The 16,815-nt window shown below is 44.0% G+C and overlaps 1 protein-coding gene across 3 annotated transcripts in view; it reads left to right on the top strand.

Annotated features, from left to right (window-relative positions):
- The first annotated feature begins 8,964 nt into the window (after positions 1–8,964).
- The window catches only part of LOC307095242 (integrator complex subunit 6-like), a 74,173-nt gene continuing 66,322 nt past the window's right edge, over positions 8,965–16,815 (top strand). For all 3 annotated transcript variants that reach the window (XM_079764456.1, XM_079764455.1, XM_079764454.1), the window contains exons 1-2: positions 8,965–9,378; positions 9,527–9,604. In XM_079764456.1, the coding sequence (XP_079620582.1) occupies positions 9,268–9,378; positions 9,527–9,604 (189 nt within the window). In that variant the 5' untranslated portion in view covers positions 8,965–9,267. The remainder of the gene's footprint in view (positions 9,379–9,526; positions 9,605–16,815) is intronic.

The following is a 16,815-nucleotide window of genomic DNA, read 5'->3' as shown; positions in this document are numbered from 1 at the left end:
GGGCTTGCTTGAAGGCAAGAGGTAACAAATCTTCGGAGAATAACTCAAGTCAAACCAGCTCTCACCAAAACAAAGAGTCCTGTATAGTGGAGGACCACACCATAAGTCAACTACATTAAATGTAAACATGACCAAAGTATGTTAATGTTTGTTGTGAAGGGAATGAAGGCCAGGAGAACAGTGGTTGGTAGGTATTTTTTCCTGAGAGATGTCTGGTAACCCTAGACATGAGTTAGAAAGGTCTGGTATGAGGGAGTATGGTGCTTTTAGAAGCTACTAATGAAATAAAAGCATATTAAGAGTGGAGACAAGAAGAGGAAAAAGGAAACTATTTTCAAGAGTTCAAAAAGCATGAGAAAGCCAGAAAGAAGACAGGATGGTTAGGAAAGGTCATGGAGCTGCAATGAAAAAAGAATTCTGTTAACTGGCCAGAGGCCTGGCAGTGAAAATGGGCCTGATATTTAGGATCAGTTGGAAAGAAGATTTGGCTAAGGGAGTCAAACAGTGAGTAATGGCCCAGAGAAGAGTCACTTCAGAAGGGCAAGTGCAGAGATTCTGGAGGGGGTTATCAGCACAAGGGCTTGGCCTGAAAAGGCTTACTGAGGCCCAGATCCAAAAGGCCCTGCATCCACAGAGAAAGGGAGCTAGGCCTATTGCCTCTTGGGTAGGGGACAGCAGGCAGGGCCAAGAGACAGGGCTGGGCAGCCTGAGAAAAGGAGCACCTGGGAAGGCAATGAAAGAATGGTAGCCACAGCATATTCAATGATTTCTTTCAACAACCATTTATTGAGCATGTACCTCATACCAGGTATTGGTTAGAGGCTCTGCCTGTTCTCCAGGAGTTTACATTCCAGTAAAAGAAAGCCAAAGCATAGATTACCCTATAACACAAAGGCACTGAAGTTCAGTGGCTGAGACAGATGTAGAAAGAGTTCTGGGGGTTTTAGTGTTGATGTGTGCCAAAGAAGTACAATAAAATGTCTGTACATACTCTAGTTAATACAACGTCTACTTTCCTCCAGGAAGTAAAGAAGAGAGGCTGAAGTCTTGGGGTTTGGTTTAATCTGAATAAACCCATAAATCTACTAGATGGTTATTTTTGGTATGTTGTCCCATTTTCCATTTTATAATAAGACAGATATTTTTCAGACATTATCTTTACTCTAGAGGCCCAGTGCACAAAATGCGTGCACTCGGGGGGCGGGAGCCTTCAGCCAGGCCTGTGCCCTCTCACAGTCCGGGAGCCCTGCTATCCATTGCCCCACAGAGGGAGGCCCTGCCCGCCACTGCTGGCCTGGTAATCTGGGCCTCCCTCTTTGGGGCGAATGTGGGGTGATGACAGGGCCCCCTGACCAATCACATCGCACCCACCTTGGCAGTGGCAGTCAGTGCTGGGTCACCATGGTGTCCACAACCCGGAAGGGACCGAGAGGTCAGCAGTTCAGCCTGCTCTCCAGTCCCCGCCCACCCAAGCCTGCTGGGTGCACAGCCTGGCGTTGGATCATCTGTTTGGTTGTTTTGGATGTTACGGACCCTGGCTCTTTATATATTAGGATCATTTCAATTCCATTTGAGCATTTTCCAGAAAGGATCAATAACATGTCCTGTTAGAAAAAAATAAATATGTTGAAAAGCATTCACCTGCTTGAGAAGCACATCCTAAGGTCCTATGGGGCCTGCATGCCCTCAACCTCTGGAGCACTGTGTGGCTAAAATCATTTGTGTTTCCCTGATACTGATAAATCAGTTTTGAAAACTGTTTCAATAGTATTCACCTTGGAATGATTTTTAAAATATTTTGTATTTGAATTTTTAACATAACCTCTTTCTGATTATAAAAATAAGGTATACTCATTGTAGAAAAGTTGGGGGAAAGTATAAAGATTTTTTTAACATTAATTTCTTCTTTTTTTAAAAATAAATCTTTATTGTTCAGATTATTAGAGTTGTCCCTCTTTTTCCCCCATAGCTCCCGTCCACCCAGTTCCCACCCCACCCCTGACCTTACCCCCCCACACACACACACTGTCCTCTTCCATAGTTGTACGATTTTTGTCCAATCTCTTCCCATACCCCCCACACCCCCTTCCCCCTGAGAATTGTCAGTCCACTCCCTTTTTATGCCCCTGATTCTATAATATTCACCAGTTTATTCTGTTTATAAGATTTTTTATTCATTTGATTTTTAGTTTTACTTGTTGATAGATATGTATTTGTTGTCACTTTGTTGATCATAATTTTTATCTTTACCTTTTTCTTCTTTTTCCTCTTCTTAAAGAATACCCTTTAGCATTTCATATAATACTGGTTTGGCAGTTATGAACTCCTTTAGCTTTTTTTTTTTTTATCTGTGAAGCTCTTTATCTGACTGAAGCTCTTTATATTATTCAATTCTGAATGATAGCTTTGCTGGGTAGAGTAATCTTGGTTGTAGGTTCTTGCTATTCATCACTTTGAATATTTCTTGCCACTCCCGTCTGGCCTGCATAGTTTCTGTTGAGAAATCAGCTGACAGTCGTATGGGTACTCCCTTATAGGTAACTAACTGTTTTTCTCTTGCTGCTTTTAATATTCTCTCTTTGTCTTTTGCCCTTGGCATTTTAATTATGATGTGTCTTGGTGTGGTCCTCTTTGGAGTCCTTTTGTTTAGGGTTCTCTGCGCTTCCTGGACTTGTAAGTCTATTTCTTTCACCAGGTAGGGGAAGTTTTCTGTCATTATTTCTTCAAATAGGTTTTTAATATCTTGCTCTCTCTCTTCTTCTGGTACCCCTATAATTCGGATGCTGGTACACTTGAAGTTGTCCCAGAGGCTCCTTGCCCTATCTTCATATTTTTGGAATCTTTTTTCTTTTCCACTTGGGTGTTTTTTGCTTCTTTGTATTTCAAATCTTTGACTTGATTCTTGGGGTCCTCTAGTCTGCTGTTGGATCTCTGCATATTATTCTTTATTTCAGACAGTGTATGCTTAATTTCTAATTGGTCCTTTTTCATATCCTTGAGGGTCTCACTATATTTCTCAGAGATTTCTAGAAGATTCTTGAGTAACCTTATAACCATGGTTTTGAACGCTATATCCAGTAGTTTGCTTTCCTCCATTTCTTTCATTTGTGACCTGTTTCTTTGTCTCTGCATTTTGGCTGTTTCCCTGTGTTGATAGAGTGGCTTTGTGTGCTAAGTGTCCTATGGGGCCCAGTGGCTCAGCCTCCTAATTACCTGAGGTGGACACTCTTGGTGCACCCCTATGTGGGCTGTGTGCACAGTCTTGTTGTAGGTAAGCCTTGATTGCTGTTGGTATCACTGGGAGGAATTGACCTCCAGGACAATTGGCTGTGAGGACCAGTTGTGTCTACAATGGGAGAACTTCTGTGCTGGAGACACCCTTATGGGATAGGACTTGCTTCAGTGGGGCTTTGGCACTCACCGAGTCTGCCCCCTGAGTGTGTCTCTTATGGATGTGAAGAGTTGTAATCTGGATAGTCTCACTCTGACCACTGGGTACACCGGCTCTTGGATCTCCAAGGAGGTGCAAAGTCAGCCACTGCCTGAAGCTACCCAGCAGGAACTACAGAGAGATCTGCAGATTCCCCCTCTTTGTTTGGGGTTTGGAGGTGCCCAGATGAGGCCCAACTGTGAAGCAATGCAAGCTGCTGTGGAACCCTGGGCCTGCTTTTGGCAGCTCTGGGGCTCTCTGACCCAGCTGCAGTTTGTTAGGTTTAGATTGCAAAAGGCCAGTCCATTCATATGCAAAGCCTCTGTGCACAGCTTGGGTGTAGTGGTAAATTGGGTGGGGCGGGGTCTCGGGGAATCACCAGAGTGGAGCAAACAGCAATGGCTGACCCTCAGCCCTGCCCCGAAGAGGCCCCAGGTCTCTGTGTCCCACGGTACCGTGCAGGAACAATGATCGCTGCAAGCACCTCTGAGAGAAAGCAGCCCGTGCATTCCAGCCCGATGCTAGACAGTCCAGTTTCTCTCCGTATGAGTCTGGGTCCCCAGAGTCTCGCCCAGAACTGGAGTTCAGAGCAGTCGGGACCTTGTATCTCCCTCCCGATTGAAAAAGACAACAGCGTACTCAGTTGCCAGCCCCTTTCACGCACGCGTCTGTAACTCCACACTTCACTTCCTTAACCTCTGCACCTCCTCCCAGTCTCAGTGTGCTTTTCTCTTTCCTTCTACTTGTAGAATTTCCACTCAGCCAGCCTTCCCATGGTTCTGGATGATGTCCGTTTTGCCTTTTAGTTGTAGTTTTGATATGGTTGTGCTCGTCAGCAGATGTTTACCTATGCTGCCATCTTGGTTGTTCCTAAAGAAGATTTTTTAATGTAATCTTAAAATACTGTTTTGATGTGGGGAATATAATAATATATATTATACATTATACATTATACATTATACATTATACATTATACATTATACATTATACATTATACATTATATATTATATATTATATATTATATATTATAAATATGTATTTGTTGATATTTAATATGTCACATTATAATTATAATCATCTATCTGTATAAAAGCCAAGTGACTGGAATGACCAGAATGACCGGTTACTATGATGTCCACTGCGGCTGGCCAACCAGCCTGATCGGGGGTAGGGCCAGCCAGCCAACCTCCCTGGCTGGCCGGCCAGACCCTACCTGTGCACGAATTCATGCACCGGGCCTCTAGTATATCTATAATCCTATATAATAAAAGGCCAGCGACCATAATGGTGTAACAATCAGAACAACCCATCGACCAGTCACTATGAGGTGCATTGACCACCTCTCGGTCCCTCCCCCCCAGCCCACAGGCTCCGATTTCTGGATGGCCAATGGGGAACCACGGGGAACCAGGGTGGGTGGTGGCAGGTCGGGACTGGGGACTGGCGAGCAGGTGAAATGCAGACCTCTTGATCCCTCCCCTCAACCTGCAGGCTCTGATAGACTGCCAGATGGCAAAGGGGAACCAGGGTGGGTGTCGGCGGCGGGGTGGGACCAGAGACTGACAAATAGGCCGAAGGTGGCCCTGATCGCAGGCTAGGCCTAGAGACCCTACCCATGCATGATTTCGTTCTCTGGGCCTCTAGTAGATTATATTATCCTGTATAATAAAAGGCTAATATGCAAATCAACCGAATGGCAGAACAACTGGTTGCTATGATGAGTACTGACCACCAGGGGGCAGTTGCTCAATGCAGGAGCTGGGCTCATGGCTGCTGGGTGTAGTGGTGGAGGCAGGAGCCTCTCCTGCCTCTGCAGCAGCACTAAGGATGTCCGACTGTTGGACATCCCCTGAGGGCCATGGACAGCGAGAGGGCGCAGGTCGGGCTGAGGAACCCCACTGAGTGCATGAATTTCGTGTACCAGGCCTCTAGTATATCAACAAATATATAATGTTATGTTACATATCAACGAATATGCCCAAGTTCACAAATGTTATTTTGTATATATAATATACTAAAGGCCAGGTGCACGAAATTTGTGCATGGGGATGTGTCCTTCAGCCCAGCCTGCACCCTCTCCAATCTAGGACCCCTCAAGGGATATCCGACTGCCCGTTTAGGTCTGATCCCACCAGTGGGATTGAGCCTAAACCGGCAGTCGGATATCCCTCTCACAATCCAGGACTGCTGGCTCCCAGCCGCTCGCCTGCTTGCCTGCCTGATTGCCCCTAACCACTTCTGCCTGCCAGCCTGATCACCCCCTAACCACTCCCTAGCCAGCCTGATCAACGCCTAATTGCTCACCTGCCAGCCCAATTGCCCCTAACTGCCCTCCCCTGCTGGCCTGGTAACCCCTAACTGTCCTCCCCTGCAGGCCTGATCTCCCCCAACTGCCCTCTCCTGCTGGCCTGGTCACCCCTAACTTCCCTCCCTTGCCAGCTTGGTCGCCCCTAACTGCCCTCCCCTGCCAGCCTGGTCATCCCTAACTGCCCTCCCCTACCAGCCTGGTTTCCCCCAACTGCCCTCCCCTGCAGGCCCGGTCCCCCTCACCTGCCCTCCCCTGCCAGCCCGGTCCCCCCCAACTTCCCTCCCCTGCAGGCCTGGGTCCCTTCCAACCGCCCTCTCCATGCATGCCTGGGTCCCCCCCAACTGCCCTCCCCTGCCGGCCCGGTCACCCCTAACTGCCCTCCCCTGTAGGCCTGATCACCCCCAACTGCCATCCCTTGCAGGCCTGGTCCCTCCCAACTGCCCTCCCCTGCAGGCCTGATCACCCACAACTACCCTCCCCTGCCAGCCATCTTGTGGCAGCCATCTTGTGTCCACATGGGGATGGCCATCTTGTCTGTTGGAGTGATGGTCAATTTGCATATTACCTCTTTATTGTATAGGATAAACTAATAGAAAATTTTGTACTTCTTCAATCAAAGGCTACTCTAAGCAACCAATCAACCCTATGCATTTATCTGATGGGCTGAAAGTGGCATAGTATTACTTGGAGTTGACTTTAACAAGAAAGTTTGTTTCCAGGTACTAATCCCATCCCCACTTAATGTTAGGCAAAATTATTAGATTGCCCCATGATCTCCACCTCATGGTGTTACATCCTGTATAATCCTCTCTCCTGAGTGTGGGTGAGACTGGTGGCTTGCTTCTAGTCAATTGAATAAGGCAAGGGTGATGGCTGGCTTTCTCATGATTAAGTCAAATTACATAAACTGGAGCAAGTGAGTGTCCTGATGGCCCTGAATAAGCAAATAACTTGCTATTAATAAACCTATGGAGAGAGCCACATGGCAGTGAACTGAAGCTGCAGAACCGAAACTGCAGATATACTGGAGGGTGGCCCCGAGCCAGCAGGCAACCCTAAGAAAGTGAATTCTGCCAAAACCCTGAATGGGCTTGGAAGCTGATTCTTTCCCATTCAAACCTCCAGATGAAAACACAGCCTGTCTGACACTTGGATTGAAGTCTTGTACAACTGAGCAGAGAATCCAGCTACACCATGCCCAGACCCCTGACTCACAGCAACTGTAAGGTAATAAATGAGTATGTTGTTTTGAACTGCAGAATTTATGGTACAGTTTTTTATTTACACAGAAATAGAAAACTGACACAACAACCCCCACCAGCCCTGTAATTTATAGCACCATAGCCCATGTAGGCACCGCCCTTCTCCAATAATATGTGTATGAAAATGGAAATGGGGACTTCTAGTGTCTATTTCCCCATTAATTCCCACCAGGTGAATCCCACCAGACTTTTCTGAAATGCAGCATGCATATTACTATCTCTGGCTGAACTTTTGTTTACACCATTCCTTCCAACCTATAATCCCTCTCTTTCCTCTTTGTGCCTTATCCCTCTCATCCATGAAACCTTCTGAACTTCTAGACCACTGGACCATTGCTTTCATTGCACTTTTTGTTTTAATCACTTATTTGCCCCTGATTCATATACTGCCATGTGGCCTTTTCTGAAATCTTATTTTTCTGAAACTATTATTGAATGTGTGCACATATCTATAATATATAATACAAAGAACATAAAAAAGATTACATAAAGAAATGTATCAATAAAAGTATAAAGTCATTGAAAGTCAGAATTCCATATCATGCATAGCATCCTGCTAGGAATACACACCTCTGCATTTAAAAATTGTGTTACATGTCCGGCAGGTGTGGCTCAGTGGTTGAGCATCAACCTATGAACCAGGAGATCATGGTTCGATTCCCAGTCAGGGCACACGCCTGGGTTGCAGGCTCAATCCCCAGTGTGGGGCATGCAAGAGGCAGGCGATTGTTGATTCTCTCTCATTATTGATGTTTCCGTCTCTCTCTTTCTCCCTTCCTCTCTAAAATAAATAAAAAATATATTTTTAAAAATCGTGTTACAGCCTTAGCCGATTTTGCTCAGTGGTTAGAGTGTTGGCCTGTGGACCAAAGGGTCTCAGGTTTGATTCCCAGTCAAGGGCAGGTCAAGGGCATGTACCTTGGTTGCAGGTTCGTCCCAGGTCAATGTGTCTGTCTCACATCGATGTGTTTGGTGTTTTTCTCCCTCTCTCCCCTCTTCCCTCTCTTTTTTTCTCTCTCTAAAGATCAATGGAAAAAGTATCCTCAGATGAGGACTTTTTAAAAATCATGTTACATAAAGTAGTCAGCCAAGGGTGATTGGCCACTTATTGAGCCTTTCCTTGTCGTCAGACCTGAGAACATCCCTCATCCCTTTACTGAAAAATGCTGTCTACTATAATAATTTCAAGGATTAAGTGAGGCTAACACTGTTGCCTGGTACTTATAGGTGCTCAATAAATGTGAGTTGAATGAGAATCTTGGTTGGCTAACTTCCCATGTGCAAAGGCTGTGCAGATACAAGAGTGGGTGGATTTATCCCTGGCAGGCCAATACCTCAAAGAGATCAGTGAAATTGAAGAAGCTTGTGCACACAAAAGACCAGTTTAGGTAACCGTGTTTAAGTTTTAGTTTCCTTTCAAAGTAGATATATGTGGAATGCAAGGCCAGCAACCAACTTATAAATACTGATCAAGAGTGGGGAGGGAGCTAAAGGAATGCGAGTAGGTCTTGCCAGGAATGAAGTTTGCTGTTTCTAACATGTTTTGGGCTTAGCTAGTAGCAGGATTGATGGACTGAAGTTAGAAAAGTTTTCTGTGCAGCCAATCTAAGCATCTGCTTCTGTACTTCTGTACAACTGTTGCTCAAATTCACTCTTCCTTTGGAATGAGTCATCATCTTTGAAGAGCAAGATAAAATCCATCCAACCCCCGAAATATCCTAACACCTCCTAAGGCTTTAAAGAAGGGTCCTTAACATTTCCCCTTACTCCCTGCCTGGGTTCAAACTTCAACTCCCAGGGTTCGCCCAAATCCCTCCCTTTGCTGTCATCTAATGAATATGCAAATAAACATAATTGGCAGCCAATGGCGTAGGTTCTGGTCACATGGTGCCGGTGGTAGGTGAGCGAACAGAAGTTGTGTGTCGGTGAACACAGATAGCTCTCAGTCTGAGGCGAGCGCTAGAGTGAGCGTGGACGGATGCTTGGGCAGTAGTGTCTGTGGCAGCGGCGGCAGTAGTGGTGGCAGAAGAGAGGAAGGGGGAGGGCCCCGAGGGCTACACACGCTAACACTTTCAAGTTCCCTTGGAGGGAAAGGAGGTGGGGCTGCAGAAAGAGGAGGCCAGGGGCAGTTTCATCTGTCCAGTCTCATCTCCCTCTCTCCTCTGGCTCTCTGCGCCCTGGCTCTGCGAGAGTTGAGGGTTCGGGTGGCAGCACGCAGCAGTGAGGGCCAGGAGAGCAGGGAACAGAGCCAGGGGTGAGGAGGAAGATGCCCATCCTGCTGTTCCTTATAGACACGTCCGCCTCTATGAACCAGCGCACTGACTTGGGCACCTCCTATTTGGACATTGCCAAAGGTGCTGTGGAGTTATTTTTGAAGGTAAAGGGAAGGGAGGGGAGAGATGGGAAGATCTCCCGTGGGGGTGGGGGTGGGGGTGGGGTGGATTTAGGTGCTTCTGTAACGTTTGTGTTGCCCTTTCCTCCCTCCTTCCCTTCGCGGGCCCCCTCTGTCATCCCTCTCCCCGCAGCTGCGCGCCCGGGACCCAGCCAGCCGCGGAGACAGGTACATGCTGGTCACCTACGACGAACCCCCGTACTGCATCAAGGTAAAGGGGCCATCAAGAGAGTGAGGCGACCAGGAATGGGAGCCAGTGGGCTGGGGCAGCTTCCCTTCCTCGCCCCCGCCAGAGCCGTCCTGCGTCGCCGGAGGGACGTGGGGAGGGGCGGGAGGCGCAGAGGGCTGGCTGAGCGGTGCTGTCGGCGGTTTCAGAGCCACTTCGGCGCCCGGGGTCAGGGGAGGGGCAGCCCTGGGGAGAAACCACAGGAGAGCCTGACCGGTGGCGGCGGCGACCGCAGTGGCCACGGAAGATGGCGGACATTTTGCTTTTGTATGAGCCAGAGAGGGAGACTGTGGGCGCTGCTGAGATGGAAAGGAGGGAGAGGAGGGAGGGGAAGAGACCCGCCCCTTCGGGGTGCACCCCGCGCGACTGTGACCAAGGGGAAGGGCGAGCCTGCGACTCCGCCCCAGGTGCTCTGGCCCGCGCGGGCTTCCCTGAAGCCCGGGCTCCACCTCTGGCCCCTCCTTCCTCCCCACTCCCGCTCCCCGCAGCTTCCCCTCTTCCACCCCCCTCCGCTGCTGCTTCTCTCTCCCCCCTCCCTCCCACTTTCCTCCTGCTCCCTCCACCCCCTTCCTGCTGAGAGCGTGGCAGCGTCTGCCACTGGCCTTCAAAGATTAGAGTACTGCTTTTGCACTTCTGTGGTCTTTAACCCACCCCGCGCAATGGAAAATCTGTCCTCTGAGCAAGCCTCTCAACCCCCAGACCAGAGAAACTCTTTTCGTTTCTTCTTCCTAATTGTTTGGTTACCTTAGCTACTGTTAGTGTTCCATTTGAGACTAGCCGTGAGGGGGTGGGGCGGGGAGATGCCCAGTCGGAACCCACAGGAGGCAGAGCTTTTTAGGGACCTAGCCTACCTATTTACCACATGTTAGGTTTGTGTTAGCCTTGTAGGGATTTGTCCAGTGGAAAAGAAAGGAAGGACTCGACTAAGCGCAGTTATCCTAGTAAAATTGGATGATTTGATCCAAAGGATTCTGACCTACAGGAGAAAAGTAGGGAGGACTTCACCTCCATGGGGTAGTTAATATAGGTTACTAATGGAGAGGAGATCAAGAATCGCTTTGCCTGCAGTGACCCGATGAAATTGAATTCAAACTATTAAATCAACCTGGGTAAGAGTCCTGTTTGTATATTGAACCTTAAAAAAATACATTACCGTAATCCTTGAAGTCTTTTGCTAGACTCCCTCATTTTCTTAGAATTATCTTAATAGTGTTGGGGAAATGCCATTTGGATGTGTTGTAATTTGTTTTAGTCAAGTATGGTATTTATAAGAACGGAAACTACCAAACTGAATAGTTGGTCAAGGAAAGTGTTCCTTCAGAAAGAAAACCAAAGGGGAAAACATAATAGACAAAAAAGGGAGGCTTTAACTTTGTAATTCTTAGTTTCCAATAACAGTTTGATTAGTAGGTTCCCTTTAAAAACTTCTGGTTTTGATACTTTCTTTTTGGTTTTTGATTGATCTATTTAGAAAAATGGAGCAAGTAGACATCTTTCAAAATACCATAATCTTTTTAAAAATGTCTTTCCCAAAAGGGTGTGACCATTTCTTCCACTTAGAAGAGCAGATGTTTGTACATCCTAAGTCTGAAGGTCTACACCCCTTGAGTACTGATACAGATAATAACCCACCATTTACAGTGTGGCCACTTAAAGGATACACTACAAAGCAATGTGCCTTTTCTTTTCTTTAAAGGAACCACTTATTCAGCATTTTTCTGAATGCCAAGACCCATAATTTAAAAGGGGGTTTGAACAAACATAAACAAACTCATAGATACAGACACCAGAAATTTTTTTAAAGTAAAAATGGGTTTTGACCCATAAAACTTTCATGGCAATATTTACAGAATCTTTGGAAAGGAAAAATAAAGTCTCACTACCACCCCCTTTAACAACCATCATCACATCTTTTTACCTAGAATTGTAATCACAGTGTACATATTACTTTGTGTTCTGCTTTTTCTACCTATAATGTCCCATGAATTTTTCTGGGCTGCCACATAGTCTTCATACTTAAAATATTTGGTGGCTGTGTAATTTATCCATGGTATTTTAGAGGCCCAAGATAGTTCTGTGAACAGAGGGGGGAAGTTGAATATTGTTTTTAATGGAAATTTCATCTGATAGCTCTTTTTATCCTGCCATCTTACATACTTCATTTTTTCCTAAAGTAAAAAACAACCTTCTTCCCATTTGAGTTTGATCTTTTTTCCTTATGTAGGTATGGAAAGATACTTTCTGTAATACCTTTAATTACCAATCATAAATTATTTTCTTTTTAGTCTTTATGTTTTTCCAAGGTTATTCAGGTTTTTCATTTTAATCTTACATGATAATTACATGTTCTAGGAAATGGTTAATGATCTTAATGATGCTCTTGTCATGTTGCTATCTATACCTGAATTACTAATGATATGCCATCGTTTGGGAGCGTTTTCTTTTTCTGAGTCTCTTTCAGCCACTCCCTCCTGCTTACCCCCAACCCGCCCCGAAGCATGTGGTAACTATTTGTTCTTTAGCTGTTAGGATCTAGCCATTTTGGAAGCTCTGAAATTTTAGAACAGCTGGGGAATTTTTCTTAAAATTTACTCTAGTCTTTCATTTGCTCATAGCTAGGAGCCATAAATATCTGTTTTCTGTCACACTGATTATCAAATAGTTCTTCCTTTGATTGTTGGCAGACATCTTAGTTCCTCAGGTCTTTTCAGCAAAGAGATGTTAGGGTTTGATTTGTAGCTTATTTTTATGCAGAATAATGTGAAACGTATTTTTCAATTTCTCTGTGGTTGGAGGGCAATTGTTTTGATCTCTTCTCAAAATAGCTTTTAATTTTGGGGATCTTGGTTATATTCAACTGTAAACACTGCAAAATGAAAGTTGTTGTTTTTTTTTCCTACTAGATGATTCAATTCTGTCAGTGTTGCTACAGGCATAAGTTGTACATTTAGTTGGGAGGTTTTTTCCCTAATAGGCATGGAACTATTCCCAGTATATCCACTTACAAGCTCTGACAATAAATCTTGTTGTGAAAAGTTACTGTGACTGGAACTTTTCACTAATGTATACTGTGGAGTATGTGAATATAGTATTTCACCTAGGACTTAGTAACTTCTTGCTGCACACCCCTTAGGACATGGATATATGCTCTTTTAAAATTAGTCATACCTGTTACTTGCAGTCAGCTTTGGATGGATGGAATTAAGTTTGATTGGGGGGACCATATAAAAATCATATGAAATTTAAGCATTTGTGCTACATCTGTTTCAAGTGCTGCTTTGCACAGTGTCACAAATGTTAACAGTACATTTATACAATGGTATCTTTAGTGTATGCTAGGATGAGACTAATATTTTAAAATTTCCAGTGTATCCTCATAAGACTAAAACATGGTTTTAAAAGTGGGGTTTTGGTATAATAGTTAATAGTTTTGTCAGTAGTTTTGCTGTCTTCTCATATGTTTTGTTTTGCTATAAATCAAACTTTCTTTTTATTCACTGAATAGCAGAGGTAAACTTGTCACTACTACTGACTCTGGGTAAATTAAGGGCATCAAGAAGAAAGTGAGCCATCGCCCCAATAAGTTCAATAAAAAATAAAAAGAATCAAAATAGTTTTATGTTTGCAGTTAGTTTCTTAAAATTAATTTTGATTGGAAGAAATGCTATTTAAACATAAAAGCAAGTCACTTTTCTAGAAATAGCAAAACACATGTATAAATAGTGGACAGAAGGATTTTTTTAAAATAGGAAGACTTGTTTCAAAGAAACAGCCTAAGTCTGTAATTTGAAAACACAGAGCATTTGAAAAAAGTGAAATTTTCCCTTAAGTGTTGCTTTTTCAAGTCCTTAAGCTTTGCTTACTGTTATCTGCATGCCTTTGTCAACATGTATCAGTAAAAGGTAGCATTTTGGCTTATAGATTTAGGAAGTAAACTTTTTTTATGATCTCGGCTCCTAACATTTATTGGTATTTTAACTAAAATATAACGTTTTCATATGCCCTTGAGTATATTTTATGGGTGTTATTTGGAAAAGGAGCTACTTTTAGGGGAGTCTTTAATTGTGGTTGGAAGGCAAGGAAGTGCTTTTGGGTGAAACAGTAGCAACATGGCCTGTGAGAGCAGCCTGAGTGGATGGAAGGGGCATTTAAAACTTAAAATGCCACAAAGGCAGTGTATTGACTCATGTAATGAATTGTTTCTTTTGTGATCTTGCTTCCTTTTCACCTTCCTCATTGGCCATTTGAAGCATATGATGATAGTTATTTTGAAATAATAAAAGGGTACATAAACCATCAACAAAATTAAAAGGCCATCTACTGAATGGGAGGAAATATTTACAAGTCATATATCTGATAAGGGATTAATATCCAAAATATACAAAGAGCTCATACAAGTCAATCAATAGCAAAAAAACAATTGGATAAAATAAATGGGCAAAGGATCTGAATAGACATTTTTTAAAGAGGACATACAGATGCCCAACAGGTACATGAAAAGATGCTCAATATCACTAGTCATCAGAGGGTTGCAAATCAAAACCACAATGAGATATCTATCACCTTAAACCTGTTAGAATGGCTATCATAAAAAAGACAAATATGTTGGCTATGCTGTGAAGAAAAAGCACCCTTGTGCACTGTTGGTGGGAATGTAAATTGGTTCAGCCACTACGGAAAAAAAAGATGGAAGTTCCTTAGAAAATTAAAAATAGAACTACACACACACACACACACACACACACACACACACACACACACACAAAATAGAACTACAATGCAACCCAGCAATTCTACTTCTGGGTATTTATCTGAAGAAAATGAAAACACATACTTGAAAGATATATGTACTCCCTTGTTCACTACAGCATTAATTACAATAGTTAAGATATGGCAACAATCTAAGTGTCCACTGATGGATAAATGGATAAAGAAAATATGATTATACTGAAGTTCCTCCATGTTTATGCCACTAAATTGATAATTCTTAAAGTACAATAAAGTAAAATAGAAAGTTATTTCCCTACTAAAAATCTTTAAGTACCCTTCCATTACATTTCAGAATAAAAACCCAACTCCTTAACCTGGCCTCCAAGGCCTTCATAATCTTTTATCATACTTTTTCAATAGTGTCTCCCCACCTTCTTCTCTTCTGGACCTCAGGTGCCAACCATGATAAGAAAGTAGGCCATCAACTCACTCTGCCTGCATGTGTTGTTCCCTCTGCCTGGGACACACTGGTCGGTCTGACGTGCCTTAATTCTTCATTCTACATTCTTAAAAGTCATCCTGCTCTGACCTATTCCTACTCCAAACAGTGTAAGGACTCCCATTGTGATTTCTTAACACTTTGTCCAGTCCTTAAGTATAGCAGTTAGCATGTTATATAGTGATAGTGTTCATGTATCCCTAATATGAGCTCTTTAAGTGCACACATTTGCACTTCTCTATATTTGACCCCATGTACCTAAGGAGTGTCTAGATTTTAGTGGGTACTCAATAAATTGGGGGGGGGGGAGGAGAAGTGATTTCACATAATACCTGAGTGTGAAAGCTACTCAGTCCTCCCCTCCCATTTTCACTACTTTTCTCCAGAGGGTGATCCCCATAACAATTTGATATGTTTAATATTTATTACAGCCAGCATTTTCACTTAGGTTCAAGTTTTATAATATAATAGAATCATATTTTTACAAGAACAGTATATATGTGTCCCCTTTCTTTTGTTTACTGAAGTATAATTAATATACAGTAAAATATATCAATCTTAATGACTTGATGCATTTTTATATCTTTGTACATTCATGTAACTAAGATGCAGAACATTTCCATCTATATAATAAAAGCCTAAGCGACTGTTATAGCAGAACAACCAGAATGACCAGTTGCTATGATGAGCACTGACCACCAGTGGGCAGACGCTCAATGCAGGAGCTGCCCCTTGGTGGTCAGTGTGCTCCCACAGGGGGAGTGCTGCTCAGCCAGAAGCCGGGCTCATGGCTGGCAAGCACAGCGGCAGTGGTGGGAACCTCTCCCACCTCCACGGCAGTGCTAAGGAGCAGTGAGCAGGCAGGTGGTAAGGAGCGAGGGGTCCCAGACTGTGAGAGGGATGTCTGACTGCCGACTTAGGCCTGATCCCTGGCAGGTGGACATTCCCCTGAGGGGACCCAGGCTGTGAGAGGGTGCAGGCTGGGCTGAGGGAACCCCCCGCCAGTGCACGAATTTCATGCACCGGGCCTCTAGTCAATCTATAAAATGCCTCTTGCTTATTTGGGCAATCCCTTTCTACCCTACTGATAACTGTTGGTCTGACGTTTATCAGCAATGAAGTGATATGATCAAAATGCTGTTTCTGGTAGATAAGTCTGAGAGTGGTTGTACAGCATTCTAAGTACTCATTTACCATATGTTTATTGAGCACACTCTCTGGACCACGCTTTATTAGAGGGGCTTAAAATGATAACCGGAAAGACCTGGTCCAAGGGGAAATCAAAATAGTAAAATAGTCCTACTCATCAAGGGTCTTGAGAATAGTCATTAAAGAAAGGTGACCAGATGTGGATTAAGGTGGGGGATATTTGAAGAACAGTGGACTCTGAACCAACAGATTGGAGGTGGGGAGGGAGGATGGAGAGGCCCACTGATAATTCCATTTATCTAGTCAAGGTTGTAACTGGTTGAGACTAGATCACAAAAGAACTCCCATTGTGATTTCTTAACACTTTGTCCAGTCCTTAAGTATAGCAGTTAGCATGTTATATAGTGATAGTGTTCATGTATCCCTAATATGAGCTCTTTAAATGCACACATTTGCACTTCTTTGAAACCTACAAGCTATAGTTTATACCAGTGATGGCGAACCTATGACACGCATGTCAGCACTGACACGCGTAGCCATTTCTGATGACACGTGGCCACATGCCGAGGATGAAACATTTGCTGCTCCTGAGGATGAAACATTTGCGACTAGAGTCTTGGAGTTAGTTTTTTCCTCAAAGTGACACACTACCTGAGTTATGCTCAGTTTTTTGGCGAAGTTTGACACACCAAGCTCAAAAGGTTGCCCATCACTGGTTTATACACTTCTCCCGGGATAAAGGGCTATGGATGGATTTAAGAGAAATAGGGCAAGGCTTGCTGTCTATGTAATTGTTTGGTTATTACATAGAAGCAAATATTGAGGCGGGCTGGGGAGA

This window comes from Cnephaeus nilssonii (genome assembly GCF_951640355.1).
Source record: "Cnephaeus nilssonii genome assembly, chromosome: X".
Taxonomy (NCBI): Eukaryota; Metazoa; Chordata; class Mammalia; order Chiroptera; family Vespertilionidae; genus Cnephaeus; species Cnephaeus nilssonii.
This window is presented reverse-complemented; position numbering and strand designations above follow the sequence as displayed.